This window comes from Marmota monax, unplaced genomic scaffold, assembly GCF_021218885.2.
Source record: "Marmota monax isolate L192 unplaced genomic scaffold, Marmota_monax_Labrador192_F-V1.1 WCK01_AAM20220418_F8-fsc00125, whole genome shotgun sequence".
In the NCBI taxonomy this organism is placed as follows: Eukaryota; Metazoa; Chordata; class Mammalia; order Rodentia; family Sciuridae; genus Marmota; species Marmota monax.
In genome coordinates, this window is record NW_026695235.1 from 9012909 (window position 1) to 9027050 (window position 14142).

Below are 14142 nucleotides of genomic sequence, written 5' to 3' on the forward strand. Positions count from 1 at the left end.
ACCGAGGGCCCTGGCTCTCATCCACGACCTGCTGTCCGGCCCAGCTGTTGCTCTGTTTATCTGTGCTGCCCTGTGGCTTCACTCCCCCAGTTTATTTAAAGTCTCATCATCAAGAGACCCGTGGTCCTTCCTCAATAAAACATTAAAACATAATGCATACAAACATGCCTTTTCCCCCCTCTATAAACAGTGATCAAAAGAAAGCAGGAAGAGACTCTTGGAAGGGCGTCCTGGGATAATTGGGATGGCTCTGCACTTGGTGTCCCTCTGTGGGGGCTGTCCCTTCTGCAAAGAATGTGCAATATCCAAACCTTCAAGGTCCCTGAGCACAGCGTATGGCAGAGACACGCGGATTTGTGTTTTTCCTTTAATTATGACTCTTCTGAGGAATCGCCTGTCGACAGGCTGCCATTTCAGGGGAGCTAGAAACCCTAGAATCATTAGCAGCGAGAACATCATGATGCTGCGGCGGGAGGAGGACAGCACCACAGAGAGGAACGACTTGGGAGGAAAGGCATGGCGGGGGCCGGGTGGTGTCAGCAGCCGCTAACAAGCGCTTCCAAGCCATTTCCTTGTTTTGAGGAATCCCTGCCACTGCTTGGTAGGCCGGGCCAACAGAGGCCAGATGGCAGGCACAGAGGCCCAAATACTGAAAAGCACTCTGGGACAAGAACGTCCCCTTGTCTCCGTACAGAAGCCTCCCACTGGACAGTGCCTGGTGATGACCTCTGGCGTTGGTGGACAGGCCCCCGACACGCTGCAGTGGGCCCAGTGACTTGTCATCTTTCTTTCTTGCAGGGAGGGGACTGCGGCTCTGATCAGGGATTTCCCCAGCAACAGACAGCTGGTGGGGGCCCCCGGCTCACGCTCTCCCCCCAGACGTGAGAGCCGGTGTGAGCTAGGGGTCCCTTCCAGGCCTCTGGTCATAGTTATTCATGTGGAGAGGCAGAACATCACAGCAAGAGGGCATAATAGAGAAAAGCAGTTCACCTCGTAGAGGCAGGGGGAGAGAGAGAGAGAGAGAGAGAGAGAGAGAGAGAGAGAGCGCCCCTGTCTCTGCCATGTTCTTTTCTCTAATGTGACCAAAGTCAAGTTTACATGTGAAGGTCTTTCCAATAATTGGTGACCAAATGGGCAAGTCTACTGAGCAGAGGGGAGTGACAGGGAGTTGTGGGTGCAGCCCTAAGGAATGTGGGGTGGTCTGGGGCCTCATTGCTTCCGGGGGCTCTTTGTTCCCTAGCCACAGGAGGCTTTGGAAGAGGTGAACTTCTAATCATGTAATAACCACCCAATTAAGTATCAAGCTGAGTTCCTAGAGCAAATCCAACTTCACCCACCTAAATGCTATTGGTGTGGATTCAGAGAACATTCCAAACTGCAATTTGGATCCCCCAAATTAACCAAGCGGTATCCATTTCATTTTTCATATTCCTCAACATTACAGAATAAGCAATGATCGTGGCTTTAATGGGAACTTGTGTTTCACTGTCGAGATGGACCTCTACGAGTACTTGGCTGAATGGTTTTCTGACCAGGTGTGCTGCCTCCCTGGTTCTGGATCAGCATTAATAACGACACAGGTGGTGGCGGTCTGGCTTCTACACGGCACAGGACTGTGTGCTGGTTTATGGTTATGGACGGCAAGATGTGAAAGACGAAACTCTTCCTGGGGTAGTCCAGACATCATAGAGTAAAAACTCACAAAATGACAGTTTTTAGCCTGTAGTCATGGTCCATGGTGTCATGAAAGGGTTTCAACAACTATACGGTGTCAGGATGACGGCCTAAATCCTTGGAATTACTGGGTTTCTGGGTGCTTTTACTCACTTTGAGGAAACTTGGGGACTTGTACAGAGTTGCGTCACACTGGAGCCTGAGGCAGATATCAGGAATTCCAATTGACATTTTAGTATCTTTTTCATCATAACTTCTTGCAGTACTTTTAATTTTTAAAATTATTGTTTGAAAATATTATTTATCTTGATTACTGAGTGTGTTAATCAGCTTTCCATTGTTGTGGCAAAACACCCGAGAAAATCCACTTAGAGGAAGGAAGGTTTATTCTGGCTCACAGTCCCAGAGGTTTAAGTGCCTGGTCACTTGGCACTGTCACTCTGGGCCTATGGCGAGGCGGAACATCACCGTGGGAGTGTGCAGAAGATCAGAGCTGCCGACCTCATGGCAGCCAGAGAGCAAGACAGAGGAACGCAAATGGAGAAACACGACAGAGAGAGAGAGAGGAGAGGTGGAGAGAAGAGGAGGGGAGGGCAGGGGAGAAGGGAGGAGGGGGTGGGGAGAAGGGAAGAAGAGGGGAAGGAACCAGGGACAAGACAGGCCTTCAAGGACACACCCCAGTGATCTACTTACTGCTATTAGGCCCCACCTCCTACATTCCCACCACCTCCAATCATGCTAACCAAATTATGAATCCATCACTGGGTTATTCCACAGCTGAGGTCAGAGCCTTGAGGTCCTACTTCCCAAGAGCCCCCTCCGTATACTGTGGCACTGGGGATCAGCCTTCCTTTCACACATATTTTTGGGGACACTCCAGATTTAAATGGTAGCGCTGGCTCTTTATTCTCTGCCAGGTACAAAATGCACTGTGAGCCAGGCAATGCCAGGCTCACCTCGCCCAGGGGTGGCTCTTCCAAGGATGTGGTTTTGAAATAGATTCACCAGGAAGAACAGTGAACTGAGAACTCATCCAGTGCCTCACGACCAAAGGAAGCAGAAGTGGGTTTTGAGAAGGCGTGTCCTCAGGTCACTTATGAGTCTGCCACTGATATCCAGGACACAGTGCATTTTCTATTCAAGCCAACGCTGTTCAGACCTAGGTATTATTGGTGTGCGTGCCATCCTAGATGTAGCTCAGAAGTGTCCAGACATATCTTAATACCTGTTCTAAGCTAAGGGTAGAGAGAAATTGATCCAAAGCCAGCTATTTACTGAGAAATTGGTGGGCTCTTTTCAGCTCGTGGGGCATTGGTGATTTTGCAACTTGGTCGAAAGCAGTCTCAGCAAGTTCCTGTGCTCAGGTCGGGGCGCCTCTCACATGTCACTATAGACCCTATCTGTGGGGACCCGAGTGGGTAGCCAGCTCCGCACGAGCTCTACAGACTCTAGGCAGGTCCTCCGTGACAGCTTGTCATCTCCTGCCCACACCGAACACCTCCAGCTCCACCTCCTGCCCTGGAGTGTCCTCCTCGACCCCTGGCAGATGCCAGGCGTGAGGCTGCACAGTCCAGGCATCGGGAATCAATGCTCTGTGGGATGCCTTGGATCGATGAGGGACAGGAGCTGGGGATAGCTCTTCTGCCCCACCTCCTCCAGCGTCTGTTCTCAGAGTTTTCAGAGCCCTTGAGGGGATCAGCACTGGGTGGCCCCCCCCCCCCCCCCCCCCCCCCCCGCACCGCGCTCCCGCATTGCCCTCTCTATTAAAGCCAGAGCACGAATGGCCTTTGCCTCGGGCTCTGCTTTCTGGGAAGCCCAGCTGAGACATATTTTTTTGTTGTTGTTATTTTCCTGCAGATCTTGGTGCAATGAGACTGTCAGGGAAAATTACTCCAAAAATTATCTCTTTAAATACCTCTCCTGCCTGTTATGGATACTTGGCACATACTAGATCATCAAAAGGAACGTTTAAAGGCACACGAGTCTCTTAAATGTGCAACTGTTGTTTAGGTTTCTTTCAACTGGGTTTCCATTGAATTCTGAAAAGCTGTAATTTTATTAATAGCCGCCGATAAGAAAGAAAACCTCTCTTTCTAAGCCCTGTAAGTCCCTTGGTGGTGTCCCAGGATTGGGGACCGAGAGTAGTTGTCATCTGGCTGTGGTCTGCCCTAGTCTGTCTCTGTGGCTTCTCAACAGACTTTACAGCACACATGCTCGCCACCAGGGTGGGGCAGAGGAAAAAAATAGCTTTATGCTGTAACTTTAAAATTACGTGTTGTGACCTTGGGTGGATACTTAGCATGTCCTAATCATGAAACCAGGACAATACTGAAATGGATGATTTTAGGGAAAATGTGTCTGGTTCTCAAGAGCCAAGTAGTTTTATGATTTATGATTGTCAAGGAAAACTGAGTGGAACACACCGATCCCCAGAGGGGCCCTTCATTCCCCGAGAAGGTCTCTGGGTGATAATAGGACCTTGCTTGATGAAGTTTCAGGAGGGAGGGTCACTGGGCCCCCAGGAGCTTCGGCCATGCTCTTTCAGGTGCCTGAAGGGGGAGGGACTGTCATACACACTTGATGAGTGTCGAAGAAGATGCCGCGTCTGCAGGGCCTGAGGTGTTACGGACGGTCACGGTCCCAAACAGGACTGGGAAGCCCAGAGCATGAAAGGGAAGCCGCAGGGTGGGTGTGAGTGGAGATGACCAGGGGAGGACCTGAAGGAGAACATCTATGCGGAGGACCATGACCAGGGCCAGACGGCAGGTCTCCTGGTGGGGTGCCCCGGGGAGAGGAATTCTGAGGAGGTCCAATGTGCTGGTTTTGCTGTGATTGAGATGGATGTGGATCTGGGGCTCCACGACCACTCTCTGGCCTCAGAAGAAACAACAGAGAAACCCTTAGATACGCCAGCTGCATTCCTCTCCGTGGCCATGACACCGACTCACTCTCCAGATCCATCGGAAAACATCAAAGCAGGGTCCTGGTCGCTTCCAGAGACTCTCAGGGCACGCGCGCGGTTTTCCAGACGGTTCTGACAGGGTGTTTTCCGGATCCGCCGTAACCTGGTAACTGGGGCTGTGTGTGCTCACCTGGGGAGAATTTTCCCGGCTTTTTGCATTTCGTAAGGTATTAAATTATAAGAATATTTCAACTGAACCACACAGTGGTGGTATTCACGGTACTGATGAATCATTTCTGAAATTCCCAGGAAACAGCTCAGAATTCTAAAAGCTCATACCACAGTTTACTCTGAAGTCCGTTTATTGTGCCCTTCTCTTTCAAGACTTGACTTTCATTATAAAATTGATTAACAGATGATATTCTTGAGGCAGGACTAGCTCTGCTCAGCAGTCGGTGTGGGGGCTCAGGATGATGAGGTCATGGTTGGGATGGTGGAGGGTGGCTGGGGGCCGAGCTTCTGTCATTTGGGGGTGGGAGGAGGATGAAGAGAAAAGGCAGTCTCTTTCCCTAGGACATGAACTTCTATCACCTCATGGAAAAAAAAAAAAACCCTTCTCTCATGGTCTTTTAGAGAATGGCCTTCATCACTCCATCCATCCACCCACCTATCTACCCATCCTCCAACCCACTCATCCATCCATCCATCCATCCATTCATCCATCCACTTATTTCAGCATAGCCCAGCTCTGTGCTTGTGCTATTTAAACTTTAAAAGAAAAAGACTGCACAGCATTTCTACAACCAAGGCCTTCGTCTCTGGTTTGGCTGCTTCTTCCTGTAAGCCAACGTTCCTCCAAACTCTCAGCCTGCGGGTGCTCATGAAGCTCCTGTCCCCTGCAGACCTTCGTCTGCCTGTCTCCTTACCATGGCCTGCTGTGGAGGCCTGCAGGGACCTGCAACACAACACTGCTCTACACAGGGGCTGAGAGGGAGGCCTGGTCTTTGGGGTTTGGATTCTGGCTCAGTTACTTCCCAGCTGTGTGGCCTTGAGCAAGTTCCTCTGGCCTTGTGTCCACAGGTGAAGCAAGGCTCTGGGAGCACCCACTTGGTTAGGGAGCTGTCAGAATTCCCCGAGTCAGTGAAGCTTGAGAGAGTGCTTGGGGCCCGGCCTCCACGGCCGGAGCTGTGACATCTTAATACCCAGCCTGGCATGGACCTTCTACCTCCAGGAAACCCACCACCTGTGTGGGTGTGGTGGCCAAGCGGTCATGTGTGGGGGCCAGTCTCCAGGAATAGGTTGGCTCTTGCAAAACCTCCTACTGCCCCCAGCCTTCCCTTGAAAATGTCACCAGGTCTCCAAGAATTCTGTAATAACGCACTTCGAACGCCTTGTTCTTTTTTGTCAGGATCGTTTTCTGATCCATGACACCATCTCCTGTGACATCTATCAGCTTCATTTTGCTTCCCTCAAAGAAGACCTGACACAAAAATCCCGTCTTGGAAAGTCTCAAAAGCTGACTTCTTTTCTCCCTGCGCACATTTCTTTTCAGTCTTCCGCTGGTTTCTGGAAGGCGATCTTTTGTGAAAGGTGGCATTCTCGGCACTTGGAAGGTGTTCGTGCTCAAGCCATTTCAGGCAGTGGGGCCACCCTGCATCTCTTTTGTACCTGCATCCCATTTCGTAGGACTTAAAGCACCGTCCTTTTGTTCTGCAGAATGTTCTTTTTCCTGAGTGTCTGTGTGTCGGGCAGAGAAGGGTTTTAGAGACTGCGTAGTTCACCACCTGGGGCGGCTGCGTCACTGACTGGGCTCATCTCAAGGGTAGTTTGATTTCCATCAAGTGCAACTCATCAGCTCTGTGCTGAAATAGAAGAGGCCCCCAAGTCAGGACAGAAAAGAAGAGAGGGGTGTTTTCCTTGCACTACTCATTATCTGGCTTCAGTCCAGACGATGTGTATTCCAGGTTCTCTTGGGTGGTAGGGGGTGCCGGGCAGGGGATCTGCGTGGTGGTTTGCTCAAGAGCAGTCAGTGACGGTGGGCTGAAGACTGCCATCTCCTCCCTCCATGCAAACACCGGCAGGAAGAAAGGAGGGGCCCACATTTCTGTGACCTTTCCAACTGGTCTCCTTTCTTCCCCATTCCTGCCAGAGACAGGTGGAAGCCTCACAGAACAGGGAAGAGCCCCCTAGACCCGGGTGGGCTTTTGCATTTGTGTTGACTGGGATGCAGGGTGGGGGTGTCAATGACACGTGAGTGGCGTCACTTTGCCTCTCCAGGTTTCCATCCACACAAGGCAGTGAGCATGCACAGCATGGCCGACTGTCAGCACCAGCCGTCATCTGGTTCCCTGTTTACTTACACTAATCAGAACCCGCAGGCAAGGGTTTCCCAATAATCATGGCTGACGAATGAGCTGGGACATTCTCATGACAACATTGAATACTAAAGGGAACCGATTGCTATTTTTTATGAGATTGCTTTTAGGCTGAAGTCCTTGACCTCAGTATGAATTTCAGGGTCAGTGGGGGTCACCCATAATGGCCTGTAGTCACCTATAGCTTTCTCCTCGCTCCGTGTCTGTCTTTCCAGGACTCCTCTTAGGCACTGCTATGTCCCAATGCCTGCTGGACACTAACCTCGGCGAGGAAGCCAGGTCCCAGTCTTGATTCTACTCACTTCCTCCATGATCTTGAACAAATCATGCCCCCAACCCGCCTCGTTTCCTCCTGCAAGTTTACAATCACTTCAGTTCTTTTCAACTCAAAGCATATTTTCTAATGATGGCAAGAAGATTGAATTAATAAAATGCCTCTCCCTCCAGGTCCTAGAATAGTTGGGAAGATGGCATCGGGCTGGAGCAAATGGGTGATGTTCACATGCGCAGTCAACGCCACTCAGCTCCCAACTACCCACCCAGGAATCACACCCAAAGCTCCAAAGCAAACTATAATAACATCTGTGACACTTTTGTCAGTCTCACAAAATGAAAATGCACAAGTTAGCCATAAACAGCGACAGGAAACAATAGCTCAGAGAGAGGAGGAACTCTGACTTTTAGCATCAGAGTTGTTTAGTTGAAAATGATATTTTTAAAAAGAAGACCTTGGGCACAATGAGTGACAGGAGAGTGCAGCACTGTGAGGGCTGTCACGATGAAGGGGACGTTTCTGCTCCTGCTGTTGGCCCAGAGCCTTGGCTCTCTCCCTCATGTTCTCAATGAGGTCATTGTCCATCAACAGTAGTCTCCCGTCTGGCTTCCCTTGTGACCTGTGAGATGCACTGAGCAGGGGCAGGAAGGGGGCTGCGTCTGCGAGCCTTGAGTCCCCCCTTTCCTGGGCTGTCCCTTTTCTGAGTTGTCTCACCACTACTGTGTTTTAACCATCTGAGCTAAAGTAGCACAGAACTGGATATAATGGGAGAGGCATTTGGCAAGAGGAAAGAGACAGAAGAATCCTATTACATCTGATAATTTCTTAAAAATGTTTACTTATTTATTTATGTATTTTTGTTTTTAGCGACAAGGTGCTGGAGCGACCAATGGAAAAGATAAGACATCAGGCGAAAACGGTAAGATGACACGGTGTCCTGCCCCTTCCTCTTGCCCCTCCGCAGCCTTGGGCCCCAGCAGGGGTGGATCATGCCTTCCATCCAAATCTGCTTACTATTTATGTCCCTGCGTCAGTCTGGAGTGGGTTTTAGCAATTCACAGTGAGCACCCTGGTCTGGCTTTACAAAGAAAACAGAGCTAGCTAAATGCGGTGATAAGAACAGTTTCCCTCCCAAAAGAGGACTCCCATTTGGGGTAACAGGATAATTACAATGCAAATATAGTTCTCTGCTTTCTTCATTAGGGTTGGTGAGAATCCATCCGAGTTGTTGTGAGGATAAAATGAGATCAAATGAGATAAGTGCTTTGAAAACTGTGAAGTGCTCAACTTCTGAAAGGAGGTTTGGAGACTTGCTCCCCTGTTCCTAGCATCCAGAGCAGGGTGCAGGTCCCTGGGGTGGTGCTCAGGGGCGACTGGTGCTTTCAGGGTCACCAGCAGACACAAGTAACGGAGGAGATAGGAGCTTTGGCCTCCTGTCTCTGCAGGCTTCACTACAGCCTTAAGTTTCAGGAAGGAGCATCATATGCTTATGGATTGGGAAGCCAAGAAAGGTGTGGGGGTGTTGGGGTGTGGGCAGGAACGGAAGCCAATGGATGGTGAAGGAAGTGGAGCCCACTTCCCCCCAGGTCCCTAACTTTAGCAGTTGAGATGGCAGGTGACATCATAATGGAAGATCCCTGCAACGCAGAGGAGTCCAGCATGCCCTGGATAATCTCACTTGTTATTAGTTACAAAATGAATCCTCATTTTGTGGGAAACAACTCTTGCCTCTAGTCAGATGGAATCTGTGCTGTGTTGACCAATCATATTGCAAAATGCCAATCTCAAATGCACCTGTAAGGATTCCTTGGGGTCCTGAAGGCACTCTGGGTTTCTGAAGTGAGTCTGCACTGGGGCCTGAGCAAGACTCAGTTCCCTCTGTGCTGTCCTTGTCCTTCTGGGCAGGGTCAGTGGGGTGACACCTGAGGTAAAGGGGTCATCACCTCAGTAAGTAGAGGTTGTCCTGTTCAAAGCAGGGCGTGGGGAGAAAGGAACCAGGGTCCTTCCCAAACCTGGCCCAGAGCCTTTTCTGTCTGCTGTGAGGAGCTGGGTGTGTGGGGGGTACTGGCAGGATGTCAGAGAGCAGAGGAGGGAGAAGGAGGGGGTTTACAAGCGAGGAGGGAAATTGTAGCTGCCTAAAAGAGGAAGAACCAGCTGCCTGACACAGGGGAGCGTCCTGCATGCAGGTCCCGGGGGCAGCATTTTGTCACCCTGCTGATTTTCCTGGTTCATGCGTTCACATCCATCTGTCTCTGCAGTTCATTGCCACGGACCCTCCAACTCACCCTCGGAGCCTTACAGCCCCAGGCTTCTTAGAGATCCTCTGCTCTGTCCATCCGCAGGCCTTCTGCTCTCAAAACTCCTTTCCATTCTTAAAAATGCCTGAGGACCCCAAAGAACTTTTGTTTATGCTCCTCATATCCACTGGTGGCTGCCTTATTAGAAATGAAAATGGAGCCCTTTAGGAAGGTTACTTATGAATTCACTAGAAAAGCAATAAACCAGTTTTCTTGTTAACCTTAGTAACACTCTTTCTTTAGGAAACGCAATCACATTCTCCGAGGCAGAAAGGGTCTTTAGTGGCAAGGTGGCAGTGCTAAACCTTTCTGCACCTCTTGCATGTCCCGCTCGGCAGAGGACGGCTGGGTTTTCCTGTCTGCATCTGCATTCAGTGTGTTGTGACAATGCATGACACGCAGCCTCTAGACAATCCCACTGTGCCCTTGTGAGACGAGGAGGTTTTAAAAAGCAAATAACATCTTTTAAGGTCAAATAACATCTTTCACGATAATACTATCTTTCATAAGACCAAAAAATGCGTTTGACCTCCTGGGATCCTCTAAAGGAGGTAGGCACCCAGGGCTCCTGGTCCACGCATGGAGGACCAGGGCTTTAGTGTCACTCCTGGCCACACCTGAGCAGCCGGGAGTGTGAAGATGTGGCATGTGGGGGCCGTGTCAGTTCTAGGTGCTGTGTGTGTGGGTCCCTGGTGCTGGCTTTCCCTGGCATCCTACCAGTCCTGGTGGGCACAGCCAGGTCCCCAGCTTTGCACCAAAGGGATCTGTCAGCTATCACCCAGGAGGGGACTCTCTGCCGTTCCAATGCTGGCAGTTCTTTCAGCTGAAAACCGGCGGAAACACCAGTGGAAACAAGAGTGAGCCTTTTCTGGAGGTATAAAAATTAATCGAATGGAAAAATTGAAGACGCTATGAATAAAGCTCTTCATTATATAATTCTAGATATTAAAAGATATTTGCCTCTGAGTGGTAAAGGGGAACTAGGGATTATTGGATAATTATAGGATAGTGTCACTGTATAAATCTAAATTATTATCACCATGCTCTACCTTAATTTTAGGTAAAACTGCTTATGTATACTTTATGCACAAGATATATAATTATAATAGTCAATGTTTTTTTTTGAGACTTTTGCCACTAAAAATGAACAAAGACAAAAGCCAGCAATGGTACAGCACAGATTGAGACGTTTCTAGAGGTGGGCCAAGGGTCATTTTTCTAAAGAATCTGTTACTTAATCTCTTAAATCTTGAAATTTCCATTTTAACTTAATATTGCACACCAGTGAAATTCAAAATATATTACTGTCGCCCCAGCTGTCCAGGGAGGTCTGTGGTGTTAATGTGTTTCCCATTAAAATCAAATGACGCTGCCTTCGTGTGTGCAAGGAGAGCGATCCCTGAGAGGAAGTGTGCCCTGTGAAACCCCAAAGCACCATGGCATTCCGACAGTAGCTGCTTAACCATAGCGAACATTCCCACCTTCCGGAGCCATCTGCAAGCCAGCTTGTTTTTGTCCCAGGTCCTATAAATTTAATTGAGGCTTCAGCTTGACACAGAAAGAAAAAAAACTGATAGGTGCTTTGAAATTGTATCATAAAAGATGTTAGGTCAGGAGCATTAACATTTCAGAGGGTATGTACATTCTTGGGCTGCTGGAATTTTGTTACCTTAGTTAAAAATTGTCTCGAGAGAGCTCTAGCTGGGAATCCGGTTTTCTGTAATTCTTGTTGTCATGGTATTTATTGACAAGAAATCTGACACACAGCTGGAATGTCCCTGGACTCCTCCTCGTTCTCCAAGATCTCAGTCTCTAAATATACAGCCCAACAATCCAGACCTTCCTCATGGCTCTAGGTTTTGCAGAATCATCTGCAGTATGGATACAGAATTTTCAGAAATAATAGTTATAGATTTATTTTTTAATTTTGAAAACAAATTCATCAGGACCTGGGCAACTCCAGTGACAAATCTCTGTCCATCTAGAAGCCTAAGTGAAAGTCACACATGTTTTCTAAGTACAGACACAGCCATCTGAATCTGGATTATTTCTCACACATTATCTGCTTGGACACAGTCAAAGGATGTTTTCATGAGACAGTAATTTCCCTGGATACTTTGACGTGGATTTTGATATTGGAGACCCCAGGAGTTAGATTTCTTTGTTGTTGTGCACAGGTAGACACATTTCCGGAGGAGATGGAAGAAGAGATTTATGAGTACTAAGCCTCCCGATGGCGTGTGGAGGCTTACCCAAGCTAAATTGAGTTTCTAAAATGGGAAGGGATTTCTCAAGACGGTGAGCTGTGATGCATTTGTTTCCAAAGGCTCTGACTCGGGGGCGGAAGGCTAGGAACACACATCTGCTCCCAGGGAAGAATCCCTTAAGTCCCCGCTGCAGGGAAGCATCACCCAGAGCTGCCCAGGGGCCTTGAGACAACTGCTGTGTCTTCCTGGTGTGTGAGCCTTGCAGAGGGCAGGGGCTCCGGGCTTGAATAGGCGTGTCCCCTCTTGCAGCTAGAGCCCTGAATTGAGATGGCTTTGGTAGGTGTGGGGGTATGCTAGGAGCTTGTGAAATGCAGCCTGATTTGGTATGGTTGATTACACGATTGCTAATACGAGGTGAGATACAATGCAGCTGTGCCAAGATTTCCCCCCATTTTGAATAAAACCCAAGCCTTAGGAGTTTAGCTTCCTCTCACCTTTGGATTTTGAGGGAACCCACCACAGGTTCACACAGAGTCATTTTCTTATTTTTCTGCTATCAAGAAAGTAGAGAGAGAGACAGCAATTGAGGAGGACCTGTGTTCATAGACATATTTACACTTCCACTAACTAAGCCAAGTGACTTTTAAAATAAGAACTAGAATCCAAATGCTCATTTCCAGAGCACTATCCACTCCAACCCTGCCCCTGGGCTCCACATCACCAGCTAGAGGCCACCTAGGAGACACCACACACTTGCATTTACCATTTGGTGGTCTTGGTGCATGGTGAACTCCCAAGACCCACACCTTGATTGGGCAGGTTTCACCTGGGATGCACTCCTGTCTCTCCTGGCACTGTGCATGTGTCAGATGAAACCCCGTGTGACAGTGGGTGGTCAGCTTGGAGCAAGGGGAGCTGATGTTGGATGCAGGGACAGAAAGTGGCTGAAGGGCATTATCATGTCCAGGAGAAGGTCAGTTTTGGCAGGAGGCGCTCCCTGGGTGACCTTGCCCCTGTGCACACCCAGCTAGGGTGGAAGGCTAGAGGCAGAAATGCAGCTGCTACAAGGGCTACAGAGGGCTGATGCCCTGCAAGAGCCTCCCACAGCGGCATGGCTCTGTTCGGATTCAAACATGGCACGTGATCAGGTCAGAGATGAGGATAGATGCAGGGAAGAGCAGCAGCTGGCAATTGGAACTTTTGCTGTTCCCGTGGGCTGGAATGTCAAGGTGCCCGGAGGCCAGGGGCGTGCAGCCTGGTCTACCCCAAGGACGAATATGCCAGTTCTGCACACATCTCAAGAGCTTAGATGCAAACTTACCATGCTGGGACAAACCTCCGGAAAAAGGCAAAAGCAGCTTACAGTGTGTAGCAGTGACAGGAATCAGAGACGCATTGTTTATAAGTTTATGGCTGCACCGGGGGAAGGCAGCTCCCTGCAGTTTCCCATCTCTAGGTGCTCATGTTTCCAGACCACAAAGCCTTCAATCTGCAGTGGAACCGGTGCTGCAGAGCTGGGGCCCCCTGAGCTGAGAGACCCCGAGGGCTGCTGTGCATGCCACACGAAGCTCACAGGAAACTCAGAAAATGCTGGTCTCCATCTGGGTCCCTCTGCTCTTTTTCTTCTCCCCCCACCCCATATTTTAAGCTACCACAAAGAGAAAAACACTTGAAGCAGGAGTGGCTGGGACTCAGGGGAGAGTCCTTTGTGCTGTCGGCTCTGACACTCACATGAATCTGTATTCCAAAAGGAAGAGGCAGATGCACAGGTGGCTTCTGCTATTTATCCAGATGGGGAAAGGGCGACGTTGTGATTGCTTATTAAGCAGGCCTCTGACCCATCGGGGCTCCAACAAGCCTGCTCGAGATGTGAACTGTGCACCAAGTGAACCCCGGTGAAGGTTATTCCGTGGATTGCTGCTGTCAACGCATTTATTACCATCGATTTTGGTTATAAGAGTGACTTTTTAAAATTTGTTTGCCCTTCAGTTTGAGCTTTATAATAACATCAATGAGTAGGTACAACCTCAGATAAACACAGTGCTTCTAATCCGCTGTCTGTGCTCGACACCTTGTTAACAGAAGTGGAGATCTGTAGCTGTCTCTGGGTCTAATCCTTTGCCTCTGAACGGGTTGCGCAGTCTGAAAGTGGCCTCGTGTGCTTCCCTCCCTCTGGGCCCTGGTGGCCTTGAGAGGACTGGGAGGCTGTCTCAGGAGAGGTCTCTCTGGAGCTCCCGGGTTTTCCCCAAGGTCATCCTGTAAGAGAGGTTTTGGTCACCTGGTTTGAGGTCCACCCACCAGGTTTTCTCCGTTTCTTCTCTGTCATGAGTTCTCTGATGACCAGAGACCAGAGACTTGTTGATAACCCCTTGGGGCCTGGACCCTTGGAACAGGGTGAGGTTAAGAGGCAGCA

General features: G+C 49.4%; 1 protein-coding gene across 1 annotated transcript in view; it reads left to right on the plus strand.

Moving 5' to 3' along the window:
* Positions 1-14142, plus strand: part of Pcp4 (Purkinje cell protein 4) — a 54653-nt gene that overhangs the window by 19654 nt on the left and 20857 nt on the right. Inside the window, exon 2 of the mRNA XM_046439184.2 lies at positions 8093-8144. Coding sequence (XP_046295140.1) covers positions 8093-8144 — 52 coding nt within the window. The remainder of the gene's footprint in view (positions 1-8092; positions 8145-14142) is intronic.